Raw genomic sequence first — 22951 nt, forward strand, 5'->3', positions numbered from 1 at the left:
ATTTGACTGGTAGCTACCAATCTAGATCAGAGGCTCTAAGTGCATTGTGTGAGCCTTGGCTGATGATGGAAGATGAAGATGCTTTCATGTCAGCACTGCAGAGCTGTTAGTCACATAATACAACAGAAAAGTACAAAATAATGACAGGCAACATGGAACCCGGCTTTGTTCCTCTGAAACTATGTGTAGACGCTGTGTTCTGAGTGCACATGCCCGTCACTCACGTGGCTGCATGGCATTTGCTGTGTGACATGTCTACAATGTGGCTGCCTTTGCATGCACATAGGAGGGGAAAATGAAAGATGCAATTACATAGTGGGGGTCGGCAGGTAGGAAATTTGCTCAAACTACACTCATTTGCACGTCTCACATGTTGGGTTACTTACTGCACCCCTGGAATCAAATAAGGACTTAGTCATAACACCTCGCTAGCACACCAAAGAGCTCCTCACTAGAAATAGAATTTTACCAGTGGAAAAAAAAATGTCTATCCCCCTATACAATTTATGTCAGATTGTACAAATGGTCTGCCAAAAGAGAGTTCATGAGTCCAAATTAGCCCCCAACTCTTCACTCCTACACACAGTGTGAACAGTCTGTTAGTCAAACCAATGTGGCACAATATAATAAGGCTCAAGGATGTTGCTTAAACCTACACGATTTGATGTGTTTTGCTCACAGCACAAGCGTTCCCACACAGTGTAATATTGTTAACAGTCTCCACTTTTGTTTTCTTCTGCATATTTATGCGTACTGTAAACTACATGTCATGTCTGCCGTTATTACATTTTCTCGGAACCTTTCTGTCAGTGCTGCAGCGCACTGTAAACAACTGACAAATCAAACTCAGATGAATGCCTAACCTCATTAAAATGCTATTATGGAATGCAATGCATCATTTGGGTTCTTGGATTTAATTGACACTAAGTTAATGTATCCATTAAGGTACTGCATCAGCATGCGGCGGTTTTTATTCTGTCACTTAAAATCCCATTTATGATGCACTTTGTCGAGGTCTTTTTCCCAAATAATAAAAAGAGTAGAATAACTGCCTCTAAATTCTTTATAGATTGATTCAAATCCGGAATCACTCGAGGTGTGGTACACTTTTTGACAAGCTCTGGTTTAATCTCGATGCCATCAACAACTTTTCTACCTTTGATTACTTTTTAATGACAAATATATTTCAGCAGCAGTAAACCACCCGTCACAGATGAAGATGAAAACGACTCGTACAGTATGACTTCCTGCTTATCGCATGTAACGCATTAGCTTGTTTTCTTTCCTCTGTTCTCCAGAGCGAAAGCATTTTGCTCTAATGATGCAAAGCATTACGAGCCGGCCTTGTTGTTCGGTACCCCTAGGACGTCATGCTAGGCTAAATGACGCTGAGCTGTTCTAAACTGCGTCTAAACTGTGCTTAACCACAGAGTGAGGACAGAACTGAGCAGGGAACCGATGGTGTGATCCAAATGCAGGCAGCATGTAGGGCCGCCCCTGCTGGGGACTGCTGAGGTTTAGGGGCAGGTGTTGCTACGGGCTGAAGTCAGCCACACTGCCTGCTGCCTCTGAGTTCGCAATATAGCTAACAGATGGTCTTAATCTCACCAAATCATCGCATACATGAGGGACAGGATGGAGTGTTTTCAGAAAGGTTTAGGATCTGCTTTTTGAACACAGTCACATATTCACCAGCTAGATTTACTCCTTATGTTTGTTTGTGCTGATGGAGATATTGCACATTTAATTGCATGTGTTTGCACTGCATCTCACACACGTCCGTGCAAACTACAGCTAGCCAGCCCGTCTGTCAGCGGCTCCCTGCTGTGAGCTGCTCTCTCGGTCTAGAAATAGTAGTTGATGGAATCCCTTCTTGGAGCTCTCCTGCTGCTGGAGGCAGATATTTCCTCCTGTTTCCACCCTAGCTCCTTCTCTCATCTGGGGCCTGACGCAAGCCGCGCTCACACCCTCTTCTTTCCAGCCCTGAAGGTCCTCCATCTGCCAGGGGAACGAGTGAAGAAGCAAGTTGTGTGTCAATCTGCCTCGTGTCCACAGCGACATACAGGTGCAGGTCTCCATTTTCCAGTGATGCCATCCCCAGTCTCACCAGGCCGCTGGTGTGGCCCAATTGGCACCCGGGACCGTTAAACGAGTGCTCCTAGTTTCAGTATCATTAAGCAGCAGCCAGCCCTTCTCACTTGCTCACATGAGTGCTCTTCCTCAGCACACTTCATTTCCAGCTAACCTTTCAGTAGCCGCTCTTGTCAAATCTCACATTTCTTGTTAGAGATGAGGGGCAGGGTGAGAGAGGTGACGCAATAGTGGGAGTCGAGTGGGTTTGGTGGGAAAGATGCCTGATGACTGTTAGTGAAGAGCATTAGAGGTAGTCTGAGTGTTGGTAAAAAATAAGTTTCAATAAGGATCCACGGAGTTTGAAATTTAATTTCATTATGATTTATTATCAGTGTGCAAAATACAGACATACGCTGTATTTGTAAGTGTTTCTGCATTGACTTTGATATCTCATAAGATGAGATGCTGTAAACTGCTGTATTTAAGTGGTCACTCCTACCAGCTGATGTCATCTGAGACTCATAATGGAGACGTCAGATAGGAAGGTTAGTTATAAATAGCCATGGTCTCTTCAGGATGTCGGGTTTTTAATTAACAATAGAAACCATTTGTTAATCCACCGTTAATTCAGCGGAGAAAAGGGAGGAGACGAGAGAGGAGGAAAATCATCAGCTGTTTGATGTTGGGACTACAAGTCCCTCCTGGCCCTTCCTGCTGAGCTGCTCAGCGCTGTGATATCCATAGCCCAAACGTATTTATTTTGCGCAACAGCCATGCTCCATATTTTGAGATTCACTTTGTGTCTGACTAACCGTTGTCTGTTCCCATTAGCGCGACTACGTGGGGCTTTTTGCTGCTTCTATGTGGCGTTTGATAGGGGCTGTTTGTTGAATGCTAGCCAAGTGAAAACCCTGATGGTTGGAGGCATCCTGTAAAAGTCCTTTGCCTTTTGAAAGGCTTGATCTGTTGGGGAAACACTGGGAGCTGTCAGGCCAGCTTCACATTCAACTGGAGGCTGCCGGATAAGACACACGGAGCTGGGAGGGGAATGGGGGGTCGTGTTTGTTGTGTGTGTTTGGCACATACTTAGTCAGTCATGTTATCTCTAAGAGTTAAATACTCTCCCCCAAACCATCAAGGGCTCATGCTAATTAGCATTTTGGGATGTATTTTAGCATGTATCAAATGTTGAGTGTTAATACGTCAGCGCTTTAGAATATCGAGAGAGAGCTGGCTTCACATGACACATCGCACCAAGAAGAGTCGCACCAAGACTCTGGCGCTCCAGGCGAGAGTCACTGCGAGCTCGTCTCGTCTTGAGAAGTTTCAAAGGATTTTCAAGGAAAAAATGTATGATTTCCAAGAGGGGGGTCCATGAATTGGAGCAGAAGCTGGGTTCTGTTTTGGTTTCTGGTACACAGCAACATTGGTTGCAATCGATATTCTGTTTTTGTTGCTGCAAAATAGGTGTGGAAATTTACAATGACAAAAAATAAAGCTATTGATTGAATATAACATTTCTAAGTTTTTCTGTTGCTCTCTCATTTCAGGGCAGAGTTTGGGCTACGGCTTTGTCAACTACATTGATCCAAAGGACGCAGAGAAAGCCATCAACACGTTAAATGGGCTCAGACTTCAGACCAAAACGATCAAGGTAACCGACACCGTGTCCCGAATTAAAAAGCATAATTACTTTTGCACGACATTTTCGCAAACGCAGATAATTGAAAGACATTTCTAGAAAATGTTTCCAAAGAATTAATTGCAATTTGATAAAATCCCAGTTATTGTTGCTGTGGTCATGCTCAACTCAAATTATAAGGCTGCTTTGGTCTCTTTCAAGGCCACTTTAGATAGCGACGTTAGTTCATGAGCTGGAGGGCAAGATGGGATTAACAGGCTTGAGCCTCTGAAATGAAAAGACCATCTAAATCAAAGAGACATGTTAAAAAGCTTGTGACTGGGGCTGATATGCTAATTACTCTCTAAATGTCAACATGTAAAGCTGAAATTATATCTCTGAGTGAAAAGGGAAGAAACACGTCAATCACTGCATATTTTCCAAAATAATTGGGGACTCTGTTATTGCATTTTAATAGTGTGACTAATGTGCAGGCTTGCTGGTGGTTGTGACAGATAAATGTGTGCCAGAACTCTGCCGACTCTCTCCACCAAACATGTCTTGAAGAGTGGAAATGAACCCTCAGCAGCATCCATCGGTCCTCTGCTCGCTCACACGCCGTCGTCCCCTCGGCTGCCTGACAGATGATATATTGTTGCATTTAAGCTGGGCAATAATCTGTTGCTCTGGAGTAATCCCTGGATTCTCGTTTTCTGTCAACCGATGTAATCTGATCTAATGTAATGCAGTCTAATAGGATGGGATTAGCATGTGCTTGTGATTGGGGATTCCTAGTGGGAATCCCTCCACGCCATGTGTGGGACACTAACATGGCTGAAAGCTGTATTCTCACTGATTTGCTACCAAAGGAGCATCAGGTTCCATCATTCGGTAAACATTTTCATCAGTCCACTCAGGGATTACATAAAACCCATGAAAATAAAAGGTCCTGTTATGTTCCTAATGTAAATGACGCTTTTTCTGCATATGCAAAATCTGTGGATGGATTTCATATTCACCCACACACACCGGCACACACACAAGCTGACTTTGATTGGTATGCATCAGTGAACAGCGGTACATAAAAGTTCCTGCTGAATGGAGCAGGAAGGCTGTGACTATATCAGAGGGTGAAGCACAGATACACCTGATTAACAAAGCCAGGTCCCTGAATGTGCAGTGGGATTAGACACAGGTGAGACACATGAAGGAAGGGGTGCAGGGCCGCAAAGCCCTCGGGCAGATTCAAACAAATCCCACAAGTGAGTGTTTGAGATCAGGCAAATATTTTTGCTGCTCCAGTCAGGATAAAGCATTTTGTTTTACATTTAGTGGATAATGTAACGCGTAGAGGCAAAAATGCAATGTTGTTTTTTCATTTTCTATTAGTTCCTGCAACTTCACAACAACCGCACACCTAACAACAGAGGGCTGCAGCGTCTGCAGGGACAGGTTTATGACGGGCGTATTTCCGTTCTCCTCTTTAAATAGAAACACACAAAGCAGGTCTGCCAACATGGACACCCAAGGTGCAAATAAGGAATTGATGTCAGTGGTGCAGCATGAGATTCATGCTCCTGACTGAGAATAGCAGGCGCTGTTCGCAGATATTCACTCTCACTCCCGTGTCACCAGAGCTTTGCCTCAAGTCGTCACTGAGATAAAGGCAGTCTGCGTAATGACAGAAGACAACTTTGCATCTCTGTCTGGCACGATCACTTCTTCACACTACATTTCCTCCCCCGCTACTTTCTTCTCTTCCTCCGTCTCTCTTCAGCAGGCTCATATACCTTAAGGGTAACAAGGTAAATTAAATGGCAGCGTGGTAATTCTAGGATTTAGCTTGGCGTTCTTCCATGTCACACCCTTCCCAGTCTGTCACTGGTGAGGAAGCACTTGGCCTTGAGATTTGCACGCTCTGGAGCAACGCATCTGTGAAGAGCGTCGTTTTTGCTGCTGCGGTTCCCTCTGCCGTGACACCTCTGATTCTGTCAGCCATGCGCCTTTCTCACTGAGGTGTGAGGCCAAGCAGCGTGCCAGAAGTGAGCTGCTTGGCCTCGTGCTTCCATTTGGCTAAGAAGCGTGCCAAAAGTGAGCGACTCTCACATAATCTTGCACACTTTCTTCCAACTTTTCTGCATGTGCAGACTCACACTCATGAGGCATAACACATTTATACACAATACCACGCACAGCTTGAGGAGGTGTTGATGGATTAGACATCTGGAGCTGGCTGACAAGGAGAGAAAATGAGGAAAAGCTGCACGGTGAAGAAAAAAGGCGAAATGTTTAGTGAGGCAGCGTGCAGGAAGGAAGTGGAAGGAAAGGCCCAAGTAGCAAGGAGAAAAGAAGAAGCAAAAATCAACATATGAGCTAAGAAGCCAAAGAGGAAGATGTTTCTAATGCCGTTCTCTCCCATTACTGCTCACAAGGTTTCCATCCTGTACCGAAAAATGGAACAAAATCTTCATCAAATGTGTCCTTCTTTGCTGGCTTGTTTTTTTGGGAGCTGCTGGGAGCTTCCATAAATACCTCTGACTGAGTCGTTTTTGTGGCATGTGAGACTTGTTACCAGCCCAGCTCCATACAGCCAATAACCCCCCCCAAATCTGAACATATGGGTCACATAGTTTGTTAGATAGTTTCATAATCTCACTTCTGTTGCTTCAGCAGGACGTTTCTTATTCTTGGTAACGCATGAATGTTTTATGGCTGCACTGAGTTACACAATGTGCTACGTATGAGATGAAGCAACGTGTATCCCTGAAGCCCCAGAGGCAGAATCATCATCAAAACACATAACTGTTGTATTTATCTGCATGTGTTGCAGCTATATAGGCATGTTTCCATCTGCAAATGATGTCTGAAGGTCCCACTTTACGAGTCTTGAAATCTTTATTCCGACTTTGCCTTTTCTGTGTTTTCCTGCTCTCAGCTGGTAAAGTAGGACCAACTGACAGAATGGATAATTGGAAATATTCTGTTTTCAGCTCAGATGAGATGCTCAGTCCAGCAAGCAAACCAGCTCAAAACAAATGACTCAGCCAGGAAATAAAGTGCTTCTAAAACTGAGTTCTAATATACATGCAGGCAACAGACGGTGTTAACACTTAGAGAGGGCAGCAATGATTAATGCACAAACCACAAGTTTCCAAACATGGAAATTTGACATCTCTGACTTTTTGTTTTAATGGAAGATGCGACAACCACTTCTGAGACACTTCTGAAATCTAACATGGCAGAATTATGTTCACACACCGTGTGAAAACTGTAGAAAGAACTCAGGCAACCGCAGCAAAATAAGAAGATAATTCAGGGTGGATGGGGTGTTACAGGGAAATGTCAGGATTTACCTCAGCAGCAGAACAGTCCTGATCTGATTTATAGTTGTTCAGACCAATTTAGGACAACATGTGCATGTGGTTTTACCCTTCCAACGTATGCATCCATCCTCACACTCCAGCTTCATAATAAACAAGGCTCAGGGTACTGGAGTGTGTCCCAGCAGACATTAGGCTAGAGGCAGGAATGCAACCTGAACAGGTTTCCTGTCCATCTTCCAGCACTCACACCCGGGGCAATTTAGAGTCACTAATGAGAAGAAGATACGTGCTCAGAGAAATCACACCCCGATATACACATCTCAAACTAAATGCCGCCTGATGGAAAGTATAAAGATTTGAGGTTGTTCACTCACTGTATGTGTGAGGAATCGAAATCTAAATGAAGAAAAAAGCCATCCACTGCTCCTTTCCTCTCTTGTCATACAATTGTTATGTCTGCAGTGTGTTCTGAAGCTGAATAAAGGCAGTGAGCCACAGCTGCATGGAACACACATCTAGACAATATTTCTCAACCTAATTTGCTATAATCCATTTCAAATAAAATCCCCGATCATGTTAGTATGTCCTGCATCTCACATTTATGTTCCTAAGCCACAGAACTGTGTCTCTCCTGCAGGTTTCATATGCACGACCCAGCTCAGCCTCCATTCGAGATGCAAACCTGTATGTCAGTGGCCTGCCCAAAACTATGACCCAGAAGGAGCTGGAGCAACTCTTCTCCCAGTATGGACGCATCATCACCTCCCGCATCCTCGTGGATCAGGTCACAGGTATCCATGGGGCAGCGCCTCCTTCTTTTTAACACCTTTACGTTGACACGCATGCTAAGACTCCACACTGAGCACAGCTCCGCTTTTTCTCCTTTGACTAGCTGTCAGCCGGACGGTTCGTGCCGGTGTGACTTGTGTGCGCAACGGTGTGTTTGAGCGAACCTTTGAGCTCAGAGGCAGGTGTTTTATTTCCTGCCTTGCCTGTTGGATTTTGACTGCGAGATGTATGTCAGAGGAGGTCATACGCTGCCAAAAATTCACACCGCGCTTTGTAAAACACCATTAAAGTGTGACGCTCTCACACTGGCTCACAGTTAACGGTGTCGTCTCAGGTAGATGGGTTTTACGGAGGAGAAGAACCACCACTCACAGCACAGCAACACTCTCCAGTAGGGGCTGAAATATGGAATCGTGGGCAATCGTTTGAACTATTAATAGTTATTAGTACATTCATTTGAGACACAGATCAGATGTACTATTTTAAGGAAGTGTTGCCCTCTGTTATTTTACGCTCGTGTCCGTACGGATCAGCTCATGTTCGCAGCAGTAAAGAAGGAGAAAAGTGTTTTTTAATCTGTTTTTCATTCAGTCAGAGACGACAGCTGTCAGCACGGGGCGTCTTAGAGCCATGTAGCTCTGTTGAAAGAGTAAATGCAAGTATGTACTTAATTTGGCTGTTAATTCCAGACAAATGTCTTGTTCATTAGTACCGAGTAGAGCTCTTGACCTTCAAACCCATATGTTTTTTAGTGTCTTTGAAAAGCATCAAAAGCACTGACTAGAGTGTGTTTGTGGGTGTGTGTGCAGAGTAATTGCAGTCTGTCACATAAAGCATGTTTTTTGCGTCATCTTCACTTTGCATTAGATATCTCAAAGTAAAAGTAAGTAACTCTGTTAAGATGAAGCAGTTTTGCCTTTTAATTGGCAATAGTGAAATTAATTATATCAGTAAACATACTATGAATGAGTATACGTCATTCCATATGCATCCAGTGTATATTTGTATATCGTATGCCATTCGTGTATTTATTTCAGGCTGATTTGCTAGTTTCATGTCAGTTTTTCTCATTGAGAGAGTGTTTTCTCTCTGACCGCCGACCAGCTGAGGGGGCCGTAGCCAAAACAGTGATTACAAGAGAGGCACAAGCTGTGTAGTGTGCACGCTCAATTACACATTCCACTACATCCAAAATACTGTAGAGCCCCTCCAGCGTGTCTCTTAGATCCATTTCAGGAGTTGTGAGTTCCTGCAGGCTGCAACCTGCTCCACCGTTGTGTGTACGATGAAGCAGAGAGGCAGCAGCGCGCTGGGAGCCACGCTCATTTGCCTAAGCAGAATCAGTGCTGCTGGTGGAAGGAAACGAGGAAGCAGGAAGCAGGAGGAAGAAAAAAACAAAGGAGGCAGAGGTGGGGGGGAGGGTGCAGACAGTGAGAAGACAGAGGAGTGAAAATGGCAGGAAAGGAAGAGGCAGCGAGTGGGAATGACCGGAGATGTGAGAGAGGGACGAAATGAGACAAGGGAGGAAGCACCGGGAGAGCTGGGCGGAGGTGGAGGAGATGAGGGAAGAAAAGATGTCTGCCATCAACGGCACACATTTAAATGGAGTGAGCCATCTCTTGACAATCGTCTCCACTAACAGTTCTATCACCAGGAGGTCTGACATGCAGCCAGGCCACAGAGGAGTGGTCACGTATATTCAAGTCATGGTGATTTCACATGAATTTAGGCCAGCGTCATTTAAAACTGATCTTTTCAGGCGACATCTCTGCTCCTGACTGGGTGTGATCCCTTTGACTTAGAATAATTTATTCCATTTGCTGTTTGTAGTAGACATCCACTGGTCTTTAGTGCAAAGGTAAATGTTACAGTTCTGTTTCGCTGGTATAATCCACAGACAGAGCAGAACGTGTGAGCCTGTTGTTTTCCTGTCACCCCCAGTCGCATTAATTGTTGCCCTGACTACCGCCACACTTACCTGTTATGAAATCCAAATATGCAGAGTCTGGCACGTCTATGAAGGGGCACACAAACACAGGCAGGGACACACTGACGTGAATGATAATAGTGTGAGAGAGATGTTCTGCAAGGTCTCCCCAGGTGGATTAGGATCAGCAGGAGAAATGTTAATGATCAATTAGATGTTACAGTTGCTGTTGATTAAAAACATGGAGGACTCTAGAAAGGTCCTCAGAGTCACATGCTGCTGTCTCATCTGGGCGCGCGCACACACACACACACACTCCTCTTCGCTCTGTAGGTGCATGTGTGAAGGTGCAATTGAAGGTGCTTCCTTGCTGCTGTTCTCATTGCAGCATTAAGATCCAGTTCATTAATTCATTGTCTGCTATCGAGACATACCTGAGCATTCCAGACCATTTGTGCTGATATTTGCACTACACTGTACAGGTGACACACATAACACAAACCTCCACTCACAGACATTTTGTTGAAGTATTGGATTTTCCCCAGTGGCCACAGGCAGACATTCTGATGTACTTTTCTGTGCAGAAAGACAAGAAGGAATTTTTTTAAAAATCCAGTGCCGACATCAGTCAGTGACAAATAAAATCCACTAAAACTGCCAAATTGCCCGAGAGACTCAGAGAGTGAACACCACATCAATTCGACAAAGGCATCTCTCCATCGCTTCCTTTGTCACTGTGCCCTTCTCTTTCCCTCCTTCTGCCTATTGATTTCTTCTGAATGGATGAGCATGTTTTGTCTCTTTATCGGTGCAAATAGTGCGCGCCAGATTGCGCCCTCCTTCTGTTCTTTCTAACCTTCAGGGAGGGTAGCAAGGCCGTGCGCTTGTGCTTTCACAGCCAGTTTGGACCAGCCTCGTTGTGAAACAGATATAATATCGGCTTCAGATCAATAGATGGTTATTCCAGTTACCCGTCTCGGACCTGTGAGCCAGCAGAGGTCAATGCTTACCTGATCAATAACTGCAAATACCATCGATCCCCATACTAGCCGCCTGCAAATGCTCAAATTTGAAACCAAATTGCTCTGTTGTGTGTGTGTGTGTGTGTGTGTGTGTGTGTGTGTGTGTGTGTGTGTGTGTGTGTGTGTGTGTGTGTGTGTGTGTGTGTGGACAGTTGCACTTTCAAAGCCACTTTCTGCAGAAACATCATTCTGCTTCATCTGTATTGAGCTCTGATTTTTCACACTCTTGTGAGGAACAGGCCTCCAGCCTCCAGCCCAACGTGCACCTACACATGCTGCTGTCTGGGCTTGCTTTAAGTGCCATGAATATGAGCTCTCACACACACCAGGATGACTCTCTAGGTTGGCCTTTGGGTGACATAAAACTCAGTCAGTTTTTCATGCAGAATTTTCTCAGGACTATTTAAATGACAAAAAAAAGTCACTCCAAATCCACAAAAAGAAAGAAAAACATTTGCCAAGGTAGAGGAGACATTTTAACCCAGGGGAGACCATTTACCCCCCCGACTGGAATCCATCCGTGAGGATGGTCTGCAGCTGGTAACGATCTGTGTCTTTTCCATTGCAGCATAGTGAACGAAGGTCATGGGATGAGCTATTTCCACCCTTTAATATACCTGCTGCAGGTTGCAGACCAGGTGACTTGTTCCTATAATACATGTACAACAGCCGGTGCTCTGTTAAGATCCAACTCTGGGCACGCGCTGGCGTTCAGGAACCCCCCCAAAAAATATGCAAGACTTCTATTTTTGCCGGATGGGCCCCTCACAGCAATCTGACACAGCATGTGCAGGCCAGGAACGTAGGTGAAAATAGAAGATAAAACATCTGGAATACTTTTAAATATAAAATCCATTTTTTATCTGTCAATTTGACATTTGCGTGGAAATAAGGGAATCACGCATGGTAGAGTGGCTCGTTCTATAGCCTACAAATTGGAAATGTCACGATTGTACATGAATTCCTTCACTACAGCCTGTCCGAACTGCACCGTGCTGCTCAGTGAGATACAGCGAGTGTTTATTGGCGTTAACACGCGTAACTTCCCAGCCAGCCGGTTTTCTGGATGATCCATCCCTCTGACAAGATGCGTGACGTCATTTTTAACGGATTCTCATGGTGACGACACTAATTGAAATGGTGGTTAATAGGCAAGTTTGCTCGTTGCAAGATCCCTCATGTTGGCACAGTTTTTGCTCCGTGCTGCTTCAGCATCCTCGCCCACGCTGAGGTGGAGAGCAGAGGCTGATATCGCTCTGTTCTCCACCCATCAACATGCAGAGAAACACAATGACCAAGGTAAGAGGAAGGGTGTGGCGTCAGCCGTGGTTACTGGTATCAGCTCCCACTCTCCACCAATCTTTGGTGTGTGTGTGTGTGTGTGTGTGTGAAAGTGTTGGAGCCACATGCAGATTTGTGTATCGATACATGTGCGCAGGCAGATGGTTGAGGCTCTGCTTTAACAAAGGCTGAAGCACAGGAATCCACTCTTCAAAGTCTCTTTTTTCTCCTTCTTCTGCTGCACCATCTGTACTTGGGCCTATTAATGTTATTAAAACAAGGACAGTGCACTTTTCTCTTCCTCCCTTTAGAAGACAACACTTCCATAGACTGTCAGTAACAATAATGAGCATTGATGAGCTGACCCTGAATGTGAAAAAGTGGTGTGTAATTACTTCATAATTATGTAACACATAAATAAATATTGAGTTGCACTTAAACCATTTTTCAGATAGTTGGAGTCGTTTTAGATTAATAGTTCCTATTACAGTGATTTATTTATTTTATAAAATGCAATGCATTAATTTTAATTTTATAAAATGCATGGAACATTTTATGGTATGTTCTGGAAGTATTTTATACTTATACCTAATAAAAAGCCAGGATTTTTCTGTTGCATTGCGAAGGACTCTATAGGCCGTCTTCCAAAAATAGAATGCACTCAGGGTCTAAGAAGAGCCAGCTTTTCCCTGCTTTCCTTTGTTGAGGTCCCTTGGAGCAACAACCATTTCTCTCTGTCAGTCAGTCACTCACTTTTTGGGCAAATTATAGTGAGGTTTGGAGAAGAAACCTGCTTTGTTTGTGCCGGAAAAGGCAAGAATAGCACAGTTCCCTTTCATCATCTGCCTTTTACTGTCACCTCCTAACATTCCCCCGAATCACCTCCTCTCCTTTTGTCCTTTCCTATGGCACCTTGTTCCTCATTCCCAGTGTCTCACAATCTTCTTTTCATTCCTTCCTCCCCCCTCTCCTCGCACCCAACCTCTCCCTCTGTTTCCCCTCCCTAGATTGAGGTAGCGTGTTATTAGTATAAGGCTGCCAATGTGCCTGTCAGTGTGTGCTAGAAAGAGATAAGCACAGGTAGAGGGAGTTACATAAGCCTCTGTTGATTGCTGTGGAGAAGAGGGAGAGCAGAAAAGGAGAGTGGGGAGTAGAAGAGAGAGAGAGCAAGACAGATTGCTGTACCTTAGCGAGTACATTGTGCTCTAATGTTGCCTATATGGCTGACTGGCTGTTGATAAGTAGCCAACACTTCTTAAAGGACAGTCATTAGGTTGGACCGGCAGTTTAGCACATTAATTGACGCTTTTGCAAATATATTTTCTGTTTTGTAATTATAAGCGGATAATGTTTCATGTTGCCGTCAGTCGTGCACAGTATTTAGTGGCCGCTAAAGCAACATATACCTGGGATATTTTCAAATGTATCTACAAATATGGCTCCCAGTGGCAGATTATTGGAGTTTGGGAAAGTGGTAATCAGTGAAAATGGGCAGATTTCCCACCATTCTACCAGAACACAAAGGGCTAAAAGCTGGTTTGTGATGAAAATCACTTTAGTTAGTTGTTATAAATAGAAACCCACCTTCAGTGCCATGGCTGCAGCTGCTCTTAGGAACCCACGGCTACGTTAGATTTGAACACATTACAATATTGCTCTTTTACATCTAACCTCTATTTCTAAAAGTCATTTAAATTGATCTTCTAAAGGTGTTGTTGGTTTCATCTGTAGTGCTGCAGTTTCTATGACAAATGTAAAAGGGAACAATTATATTATGTTGTCAACCTCCATTTAAATTTTGTTCAGTATTCAAATATATAAAGATATAACTCAATTAAGAACACAATCTCGCTGCACTTTCCAGCTACTTAATATTCTGTCAGTGAGTTAATTTGATGCGACAACTTCAGAACACATTAACCATAGCGTTACCATTAGCGTCACTGTTAAGCATTCAGCTCTGTGGGGGAAATCGAAGCCAAGTAAGACAAAATGTCAAATCTATTTGCTTTAAGAGGTCGGACACAGGAATCAGCATCTTTCTTTTCATGCCAACCTCTGAGTGATTCGTTTATCTGGCATAGTTTTAACAGATTTTCTATAAATATAAAAAAAAGATGATTGAACAAGTCAAATTTGGTTTTAATCTTCTGTACATTTCAAAGTGTAGAAATATGCAAGTGCTTTTGTTACCCTGCCAGAAATGTGTAGACATTTTTAAGAATGCATTTGAATTATTTGTTCCTTAATTAGCCAGTTTCTAAAGGGGTTCATGGTTTCTATTTCTAATTTTACATGGTTTGTTGAACGCCAACACATGCAGTCATTCTTGTGCCTCCTAAGTGTTATAAAATCTTGATTAATTGAGCTACTCTGCCCAAACAAGCGAAGCTTCTTCTTCTTCGTTTTCTATTTATTCTACAGTTCTCTGTGCCGTGTGGTACAGTGCTGCCCCTCACAGGCCAACATCAGCATTGCAACCAACCCGATTCTGCGGCGAATTCTCGATCACAGTCAACAGCAGGCGTAATCTTTTGAATTTAATATCAAATACAGGGTAAAGATCTACTGACTTTAGATCAAAGTATGTTATAAATTAAGTACATATGTGCTGTTAGAGCAGCCTTCAGCTGTGGGCAGTACCTCATTTTCATTTGCATCCAGCGTCAATTTTATGTGAAAAGGGTGAACTGTTTCAGACTTTGTTTCTACGTGTCAGGCTGGTGCAAACAAAAAGGTGACTGGAAAAAGTGTGGATTTAATTTTAAAGTAGCTTCAAGATTTATGCACCACACACACACACACACACGCGCGCAAAGCTCTCAAGCTGGTGATAAATGATTGCAAACTGCGTCTCTGTGCCTGTGCCAAGTCTTCATCAGTATGCCAAGTAACTGCGTACTGGCCCTCCAGCCAGAACCAAGTTAGGAGTAGCTCAAGGCCAAACGAGATTGAAGATTTAAGGACAAATAGAACTGTGTCTTCTCGGTTGTCTCAGCAGAGGACAGTGGATGAGAAATGCTCTGTCACTGGTGAACTGCCACCGTGGTGCCTCTGGGCGAGGAGCGTGCCTTTGTTTTAGGAACAGACTGTTGTGAATATAGGCAGATTATAGTTAAAAAATATGTGACTCTAATGCGAATATAAATATTGTAACACGTATCGTAAAAGCAGTCATTCGAGTAAATATTATCCGCAAATTTCATCCCCGAAGGGCAAAAGCACTGCTCCTCCTTATTTTGCAAAACTGCTCTTTAGTAAATAGCAGGTAAAGAGTTGGCGCAGAGGCAAGGAAGGATGGGGGCAATATTACACCCCCATTTGTAGATGTGCGACTGAAAAATGAGGAGAAAAACAGAATAATTTACTGTGAAATGAATAGTTGAAATCATCCAGCAAGTAAATTAAAATCCAAATGTGACCAGGCAACCTCAGGTCTAATGTCCAAACCCTGTTGATGACAAATTTAGTAAAAGAACTCACAGTACTGCTCATTATTTGCCAGGCTTGGCCAATTTTCACAATAAGGGGCATGAATAATGAAACAATTTTCACTTGGTTTCTGTGGCTGTTTCACCTTAAAGAGTGTTAACTGCTGTACAGGAGGAATGATCACCATAAGTTAGAGTAAATTAGGCCCCGTTTCAGTGACAGCAGAGAAGCTTCTTAGTTTAAACACCTGAGAAATCTGCAGAGAAAGTGCAAATGAGCTTGTTAGCATTTTGGAGACAATGAACAAAAGGTAACGCTACGGTCTTGGCGCTAATATGTGTATTCCTAAACTCTTATTTCCTGTCATTAAATTGTTTTTATTCCATCTTCACAAACCCTTTTCATCACTATATTTTAATAATTTGTGCATCCACTCAAGTAACCAACACAAAAGCCTGACCTGAATTTCTCCTTATTTTTATGTTGTAGACATAATACATTTTTCAGAGCATGGCATTTTATTTTGCTGCTCGGCAAGAAGGTAAATAACCTTGTGCTGCTGATGTCCTGGAAGAGAAAAAGAGAACAAAAGGGGGAGTGAGGTGGTCAAGGTGCCTCTCAGAATAAGAATAAGGGAAGCAGGCACCGTGAGACAAGCCAGCAGGAAGTATAAAAAAGAGATGGGGAGAGGGATGGCATGTACAACAATGTGGAATAACAACAAGGTTGGTTTTTTATGTGTGAGAAAAAGACCGCACACAATGATGCTCAAACAAAAAAAAATCCCCTCTTTCTCGCAGCCTCTCTTTTATTCAGTTTCAGTCACACAGACATGCCTGTGTGCACACACAGTATTATGTAAATAGTCTCTTCAGCAGAGTGCTGCTGTCACTGAGCGAGCATCCTCTGGGCCATCTAGGCAGCCTCATTAAAACCATGCATAGCATCCATTAATAGATAGTAGCGTGCGTGCACACACCAGCAGCGCGCACAGAGCATTCACACCAATGAAAGACCTCCCAGGAAGAAGCCTATCTCTAAATGTTGCTGTCAGGTGGCAGTCAAAAAAAATCTCCAAGGAAACAGCTCAAATGTCAGCATGCGTGTGTGTGTGTGTGTGTGTGTGTGTGGGAAGGGGGGGCAGTCGTGTGAAGAAGGAATGTGTTGCTTTGGGTTCCTGTTTGGATTGTCACCATAATAATAGTAACGTTTCTATGGAATTATATCATCTTCTGGTAACATCACACACTCCTGTTAAGAAAGAGGAATATAAAAGAACGACATCACTGATTTCTGCAAGAAAAAAGCACAACTGCTTAAACATTCACCGCCGATGTGTGTGTGTGTGTGTGTGTGTGATGAAAAACCCTGTAAAGTAAAAGGGGCCCGTGTTTGTTTATGATCTTCTGGCCCCGCAGGCGGCTCCCGAGGCGTGGGCTTCATCCGCTTTGATAAGAGGGTGGAGGCCGAGGAGGCCATCAAGGGTCTGAACGGGCAGAAGCCGTCAGGTGCCGCCGAGCCCATCACGGTCAAGTTCGCCAACAACCCCAGCCAGAAAACCAGCCAAGCCCTTCTGTCACAACTGTACCAGTCCCCCAATCGCCGATACCCGGGACCCCTCCACCATCAAGCCCAGAGGTTCAGGTGAGTGCAGGGCTGAGGAGGAGATGCTCAGGGGGCAGGAAGTGATGTCACTGGCTGACAAACAAACACAGTCTTGAGAATTCTCCTGTGACACTAAAGGTGCAGAAAGGTTTAGAACTACATGGGATTTTATTCTTGTTTTAACAGCTGAGAGTCATTTTTTGGAGATCTGTGTTCACAGACATTTGGAAAAAAAACTTGTCTTCTAAAATCAAAGTATATGTTTATACAAGACTTTGTGTGATTAATACCCTGTGCGATGTCCTAATGCGTGTGTTATAAATCTAATGTTGTTCGTCTCCCTGTTAATGTAAATATATTTCATCGCAGAAAGACGTCTGTTCTGTTCTGAACAGGCCAGATTTTTGAAAACGTCTGCGCCAAGTGCAGCTGATGGTGTTTGAACAGGGGATGTGCCGCCTCCACACTGAGAGCACCGGTCACATCGCTGTCTCTGTAACCACGACGATGAGAGCTTGGCCCTGCGATCGTGCCCTTCCTCCCAGCTAACACACCCCCCATTGGAAGCGCACGTGTGCGTTGTGCACCTGGTGCAGGTGCCGGTAGATCGGGCCCTGTGAGCGCCATGTTGGGGCTCACCCAGATCAGAGAGGAGCTGTTCAGAAGAGACTGTGGGGTTCTGTCGTTCACCACTGCACATTTCCCTTCATTTCATCATGCTGCCATCCGGCCAACTCGTCCCTGATTATTCCCGCGAGGCTTATGCAAAAACACTGGGATATTCGGTAAATATTAGGAAAGCATTCAGATCACTGTAAGGATTTGTTTTAACCAGCTTAGCACATTTGAAATGACTTTAAGGTCAGCAGGCTGTCGCTCCTGACTGTGCGTTCTGTACAGTCTGTACCCTATATGCAGGCATCCTGCTCTGTGCTGTCACTCCTCAGTGGCAAAATGAATTATACTTTATTAAAAAATGGACCTTTTCTGCTGAATCTCACATGAAGTTCAGGAATAGGTAGGGAAGAGGCAATCTCCTGCTATTACACACATCATCCAATCCTACAGGAACCCTTCAGAACTGGAGACAGGATCTGCGCTCATACAATTTCCTCACTCTTTCAATAACCCTAAGCCGGTTGTGCTGTTTACTCTCCATCAAAGTCAGAGCTTGGAAGGCATTTTTCTTCTGGAGCGGCTTCCCCGGTGTGACACCTGAGCGATGTAGCGTGGCTGCGTGTCTGTGATACGCCAAGCCAATTTACAGGCGCTGCAGGAGAACTGTCGCTTCTCATCACAACTCACAACCACAGGACACTTCTTCTGTGCTCCTGCTCCTGAGTCCTCCACTAAAACCTCAACACTCTGCAGGTTTCTGAAGCTGTCGTAGGTACGCCGGAGCAGAAAGAGGAAACATTGCAAACGTACACAGTATGTCGTCAAAACTACTGATTCCTAAGTCTTTTATTGATGATGCATTAATAATGTAACGGAAAGAGTCAATCAGTAGTTGGGTCGACAAAATGTGTAATATTTTTTATGTTGGGGCTGGATGTATTAGAATGAAAAAGAAAGCCAGGAGCAACAATAGTGGGTAAAGATTTAACTGATCAAACGTACAGCCAGAAACCCATTCAGACGTAACTTAGAACACTATTCAGCAAATAAGAAACACAATAAAATCCTTCTGTCTTCTTTGCCCTTAACAAATCTGTGTTCCAGCTCAGAGGTCAGAGCCAAAGCGGAATGTAGTAAAATCCTGCGGTAGTCATAATTACATCTGTCCTGCACGACTGAATCATGCAGGGCTGCTGCAGCAAAAGTTAATACATTATGTGCACGCTCCCTCGACAAGACAGCAAACATAATCGAGTCAACCACAATACACAGAGCCCAGATATGGACTCGTTTCTGATCCTGTCGTTGCCTAATAGTACTAATTAGCAAATTAGCTTTATTATTTCCAGGGCAGGAGCCAATTTTAATTGAAAAGATTTTTTTATTTCATAAAAAAAAAAAAGAGAAAAGACAAACCTGCTCATTCCTCCATTAACGTGCATTGAGAGGGAGCACAAAAGCCCATTGTTTGCCTCGCAGTGAGCGCCCATTTGGATATGAGAGAGGGAGGGAGAGAGAGAGTCAGCAGCAGGTTGTTTTGCTGCCCGACAGCCTGGCGCCCAGCAGATGTCTTCCTGCTCACCTGGCCTGCAGCGGCTCTCCTCTGAGCTTCCTCTCCAAATGACTCATTTACCCACAAAGCAGCCTGTTCTCTTTGCACATAATGGGCTAATTAATGCTTTAATGATCCTGCATATATTTCCCCATTCCCTTTTGTTTCAGTCCTGCTATCGCAACCAAATGAACGTGGGTCCATTTGAAATCCTCCTAAATGTTAAAATTAAAAGCATAACTGTATTAGCAGCTCCAGCCAGTTTCGATCATGCTTCACCGTGGGTGAGAGCTCCAGTCTGTATTTTTAGTACCCATAATTCGATTTAACCACAGTTACTTGACTTCACACACTCTCACGGTTTCATCTCTTGTTTCTAACATCGCTATTACATTAAATTGTAATAATTCATATAATTTTGCTTAGTTACTTTAATGGTGATTATTGCCATACAAGGAATTCTTCCTAGTTTTACAAGTTAATTGCTTTTTGAATGTAAGGAATATACATTTTAACTTGAATTGCATTAAAGCTTTACTATTTCTGGTGAAAGATCATCGTTGCTTGAAAGGTTTGTTGGCGTGTGTGTGTCACACCAGAAGTGTGTGTGGAGGAAAAGACCGTCACCGTGGTCAAAGTCAAAGAGTTTTCAGTGTTTTTGAGAGGAAAGAGGCATCACTGGCCAGCTGTTACTCAGTAAGCCGTGGCCCCTGCCCATTAGGCCGGAGGAGTTAATAAGACATGAGACAGGCCAGGCCCGAGTGAGAAATGAAGGTCATTGAGCCACAAGACTGCGCCTGTCCTCTATTTTGTACAGCCACAGTGCTCTGAAGCACACATGGTCATTTCTGCTGGCTTCAGCGCCTATTAGCAAAGACTATTTTCCAAACAACAGCCCTGTGAGCATTTAAGGGGACGACCCCAGCAATACACACTCAGGGTTAGTTTAATGATCATTTGGTTTCACCATCACCGCCCTCACTCACCATCATTTAAACACCAGCCCATCACACTGACAGAACTCTCACCATTTTCCCCTCATCTCAGGTGTCCCCTCAGCTGTCTGGGTATTTAACCAGGATAGTTTATGACAGCTTCTCTGTGTGTTTTACCCTCCATGTTTGGTGTGGCCAAGTGCATCACGCGGATGCTCACGTGTATTTAAATGATTTACCATTGTGTAGCTCAGGGCCAGCATCCCAGCCAGGCGTTATGCTACGCCCGCTCCTAGACCCCAGCGTCCGCTGTGTGACGCTAAACCGCGTCAACTGCTGCAAACTACCGAAGCTCCTCCAGATTGAGCAAGTGCAGGTCCGCGCGTCACCGGGCGACCACCCTGATGCTACTGTTGCCTCATTAACTGATGATAGCATTTCCTGGTGGGGCTCCTCGGTGTAATGGGCCAACTGTAGATGGGTTTGTTTGCTCTTGAGTGAGGAGGACCATACAGTTCCTGCAAGGACTTAACATTAGTTCCATTGAGTGAGTCAACCATCTGCCCGCCATTAACCCCAGAACCCTCCTTCTCTTTACAGGCTGGACAATTTGCTTAATATGGCCTATGGCGTAAAGAGGTAATTAAAAACTTCTCCCAATGCCAGATGTCCATGTTGACTCAGTTATTATTTTTTCATATCCTTATTGTTCCTCTTTTTTTTTCCAATTACTTTTTGTTCACTTGTATTTTTGCAGTCACTTTGCATCTGAAGATTTTTTTAAGGTTAATGGTTTTTTGGTTGTTCAGTATTGTTTTTATTATTTTTACGCTTGGTTTTCAATATCCTACCAAGCAGTTAAGGTGTCAGTGGTGATGAATTTGCTTTGTTTTAGTTATTATGAATGGTGCTGGTGTTGTTTTAGATCGTTTCTTTGTACTTAATGGATTTTGTTCTCTGATGTAAATTCCTTCATTTCTAGGTGTGTTTATGTGTCTTCTTTTATATTGGATTCAGGTTCTCCTACCTTGTGGTAAATCTAGATCCAGGGACAATTTGCCAGGTTAACGTTTAGAATAAAATCTCTTTATTCACCTACAAATCTAGTTTACGGACAATCAAAACGATAAAGAGACTTATTGGCTGCGTGGTGGAGATCAGGTAGCAAGAACATTGGATGAGGCTGGATGAACCTGGATCCCTGCTGGAAACAGGAACTGCTGTTTCACCGCAGACAGCTCCAGCTTTGCTTGGCACTGCTCTGCTCAGATTTCCTTCCTTTTGCCTCCATGTTTCATTTTCGGCTTTTTTCGCTACCGTGGATGTTACATGAGCGGGAACAGCGGCCGCAGTGGCCATAGACAGTCCTTGTATCGGCCATGGCATCTTGCATGCTGCAAGCACATGGGACATGATCAAAAGTCCACCTAGCTGCTCAGACACAGACGTGTTAGCAAAAAAAAAAAAAATCCTACTAAGCTGCTCAATGAGCTCCACTCTTTGTGTGTGTGTTAGCTTTTATAAAGTCTCAAGGTGACAATAGTGTGTATAATAGACACCCTGACGGCTTTACCACAAGTGCATGGAGAAAACAGAGCAAATGTGTGGAAAGACGACTGGTTTCAGAAGGACAGGAGAGATATCTGGTCAGCTACACTGTTGCTATGCAACCCCTGGTCTCATCTGTAACATTGGTTAGTGTTCGGTCCTGCTCTGATGGTTACAGTTGCATGCACGTTTGCACACTGAGGCACACTCATTTCCCCACCCTGGCCTCTGAAATTGTCACACTATCGCAGACCTCCTGTACTCCAGCTTTTGCATACAGATTACTGCACATTTCTCCTTTTTCCTTTTTCCCAGCTCAGCAGGAGGGGCTCGGAGGCAGCGGGCCGTGTCAGCCAAGGCCTCCAAGTCCACTTGCTTGGTGCTGGTGAAAATATTAAAACTGCCTGAGGAAGTTACCAAGATGGTGGCTAATAAAAGGCCAAGACCCTGACACCGATCCAATCCTCTATTCACTATTGCAGCACGTCGATAATCACCCCGACACATAAGAGAATCTGCTCCTATAAAGCCCGAATCATCATCACCCGCGAGCGCGCAGGGCATCGGAGCAGCCGCCGTAGCTGCGAGCGGTCTCTCCGTGACCAAAGTGACACAGGAAGGTCGCAGTGATTCTGGTGGGAGAGAGGGAGCAGGAGCCCCGAGGAGGGAGGAGTGCTATCGATCAGTGCCACGTCTGTGGAAAAGAACAGAGCAGAGCGCCCTGTCGACTGTGGGAGGAGTGGGAGGAATACACTTTGTACCTTAATGCCACTGGGCTGTAAAGTGCTTCCATTTTCCATTTAGTTTGCTCCCCTCCCCCCCCCTCCTTTAAGAAAGCGCCGTTCTCTCAAACAGCTGCAGCAAAGCGGAAATCTCAATTAAAGCGCACCCAATAATGCCTATAGTCATTTCTTAGAGAGGTGGAATAAGAAATGAAGCTTTTTATCTCATTTACCTTTTATTTAAAAGTGGGGGTATTTTTTCTCCCTTTTCACTCTCTTTTGAGCGGAAAGGCAATTAAATGAAGTCAACTGAGAATTCAAATCTCCTGCATCACAAGAAAAAGGAGAAGATTATGAGGCAAACGAGAGCAGATTTAGCAGCCTGGTGCATGATCTTTGATGGATTTCGAGAAATGATTAAGTTCAACAACTTCCTGCAATTTATCTCCTTAAAGGAGCCACTCAAGGACACAAAGAGGGACCCTTCTGTCGGCAGGATATAA

General features: G+C 44.1%; 1 protein-coding gene across 12 annotated transcripts in view; it reads left to right on the forward strand.

Annotated features, from left to right (window-relative positions):
• The window catches only part of elavl4 (ELAV like neuron-specific RNA binding protein 4), a 59803-nt gene that overhangs the window by 31823 nt on the left and 5029 nt on the right, over positions 1–22951 (forward strand). For 9 of the 12 annotated variants that reach the window (XM_057039170.1, XM_057039174.1, XM_057039175.1 and 6 more), the window contains 4 exons: positions 3624–3727; positions 7655–7807; positions 16877–17112; positions 20779–20817. In XM_057039170.1, coding sequence (XP_056895150.1) covers positions 3624–3727; positions 7655–7807; positions 16877–17112; positions 20779–20817 — 532 coding nt within the window. Of the gene's footprint in view, positions 1–3623; positions 3728–7654; positions 7809–16876; positions 17113–20778; positions 20818–22951 lie in introns of all 12 variants that reach the window. The other 3 variants (XM_057039171.1, XM_057039172.1, XM_057039173.1) reach the window with 3 other exon arrangements.

Source organism: Takifugu flavidus, chromosome 7 (genome assembly GCF_003711565.1).
Source record: "Takifugu flavidus isolate HTHZ2018 chromosome 7, ASM371156v2, whole genome shotgun sequence".
Taxonomy (NCBI): Eukaryota; Metazoa; Chordata; class Actinopteri; order Tetraodontiformes; family Tetraodontidae; genus Takifugu; species Takifugu flavidus.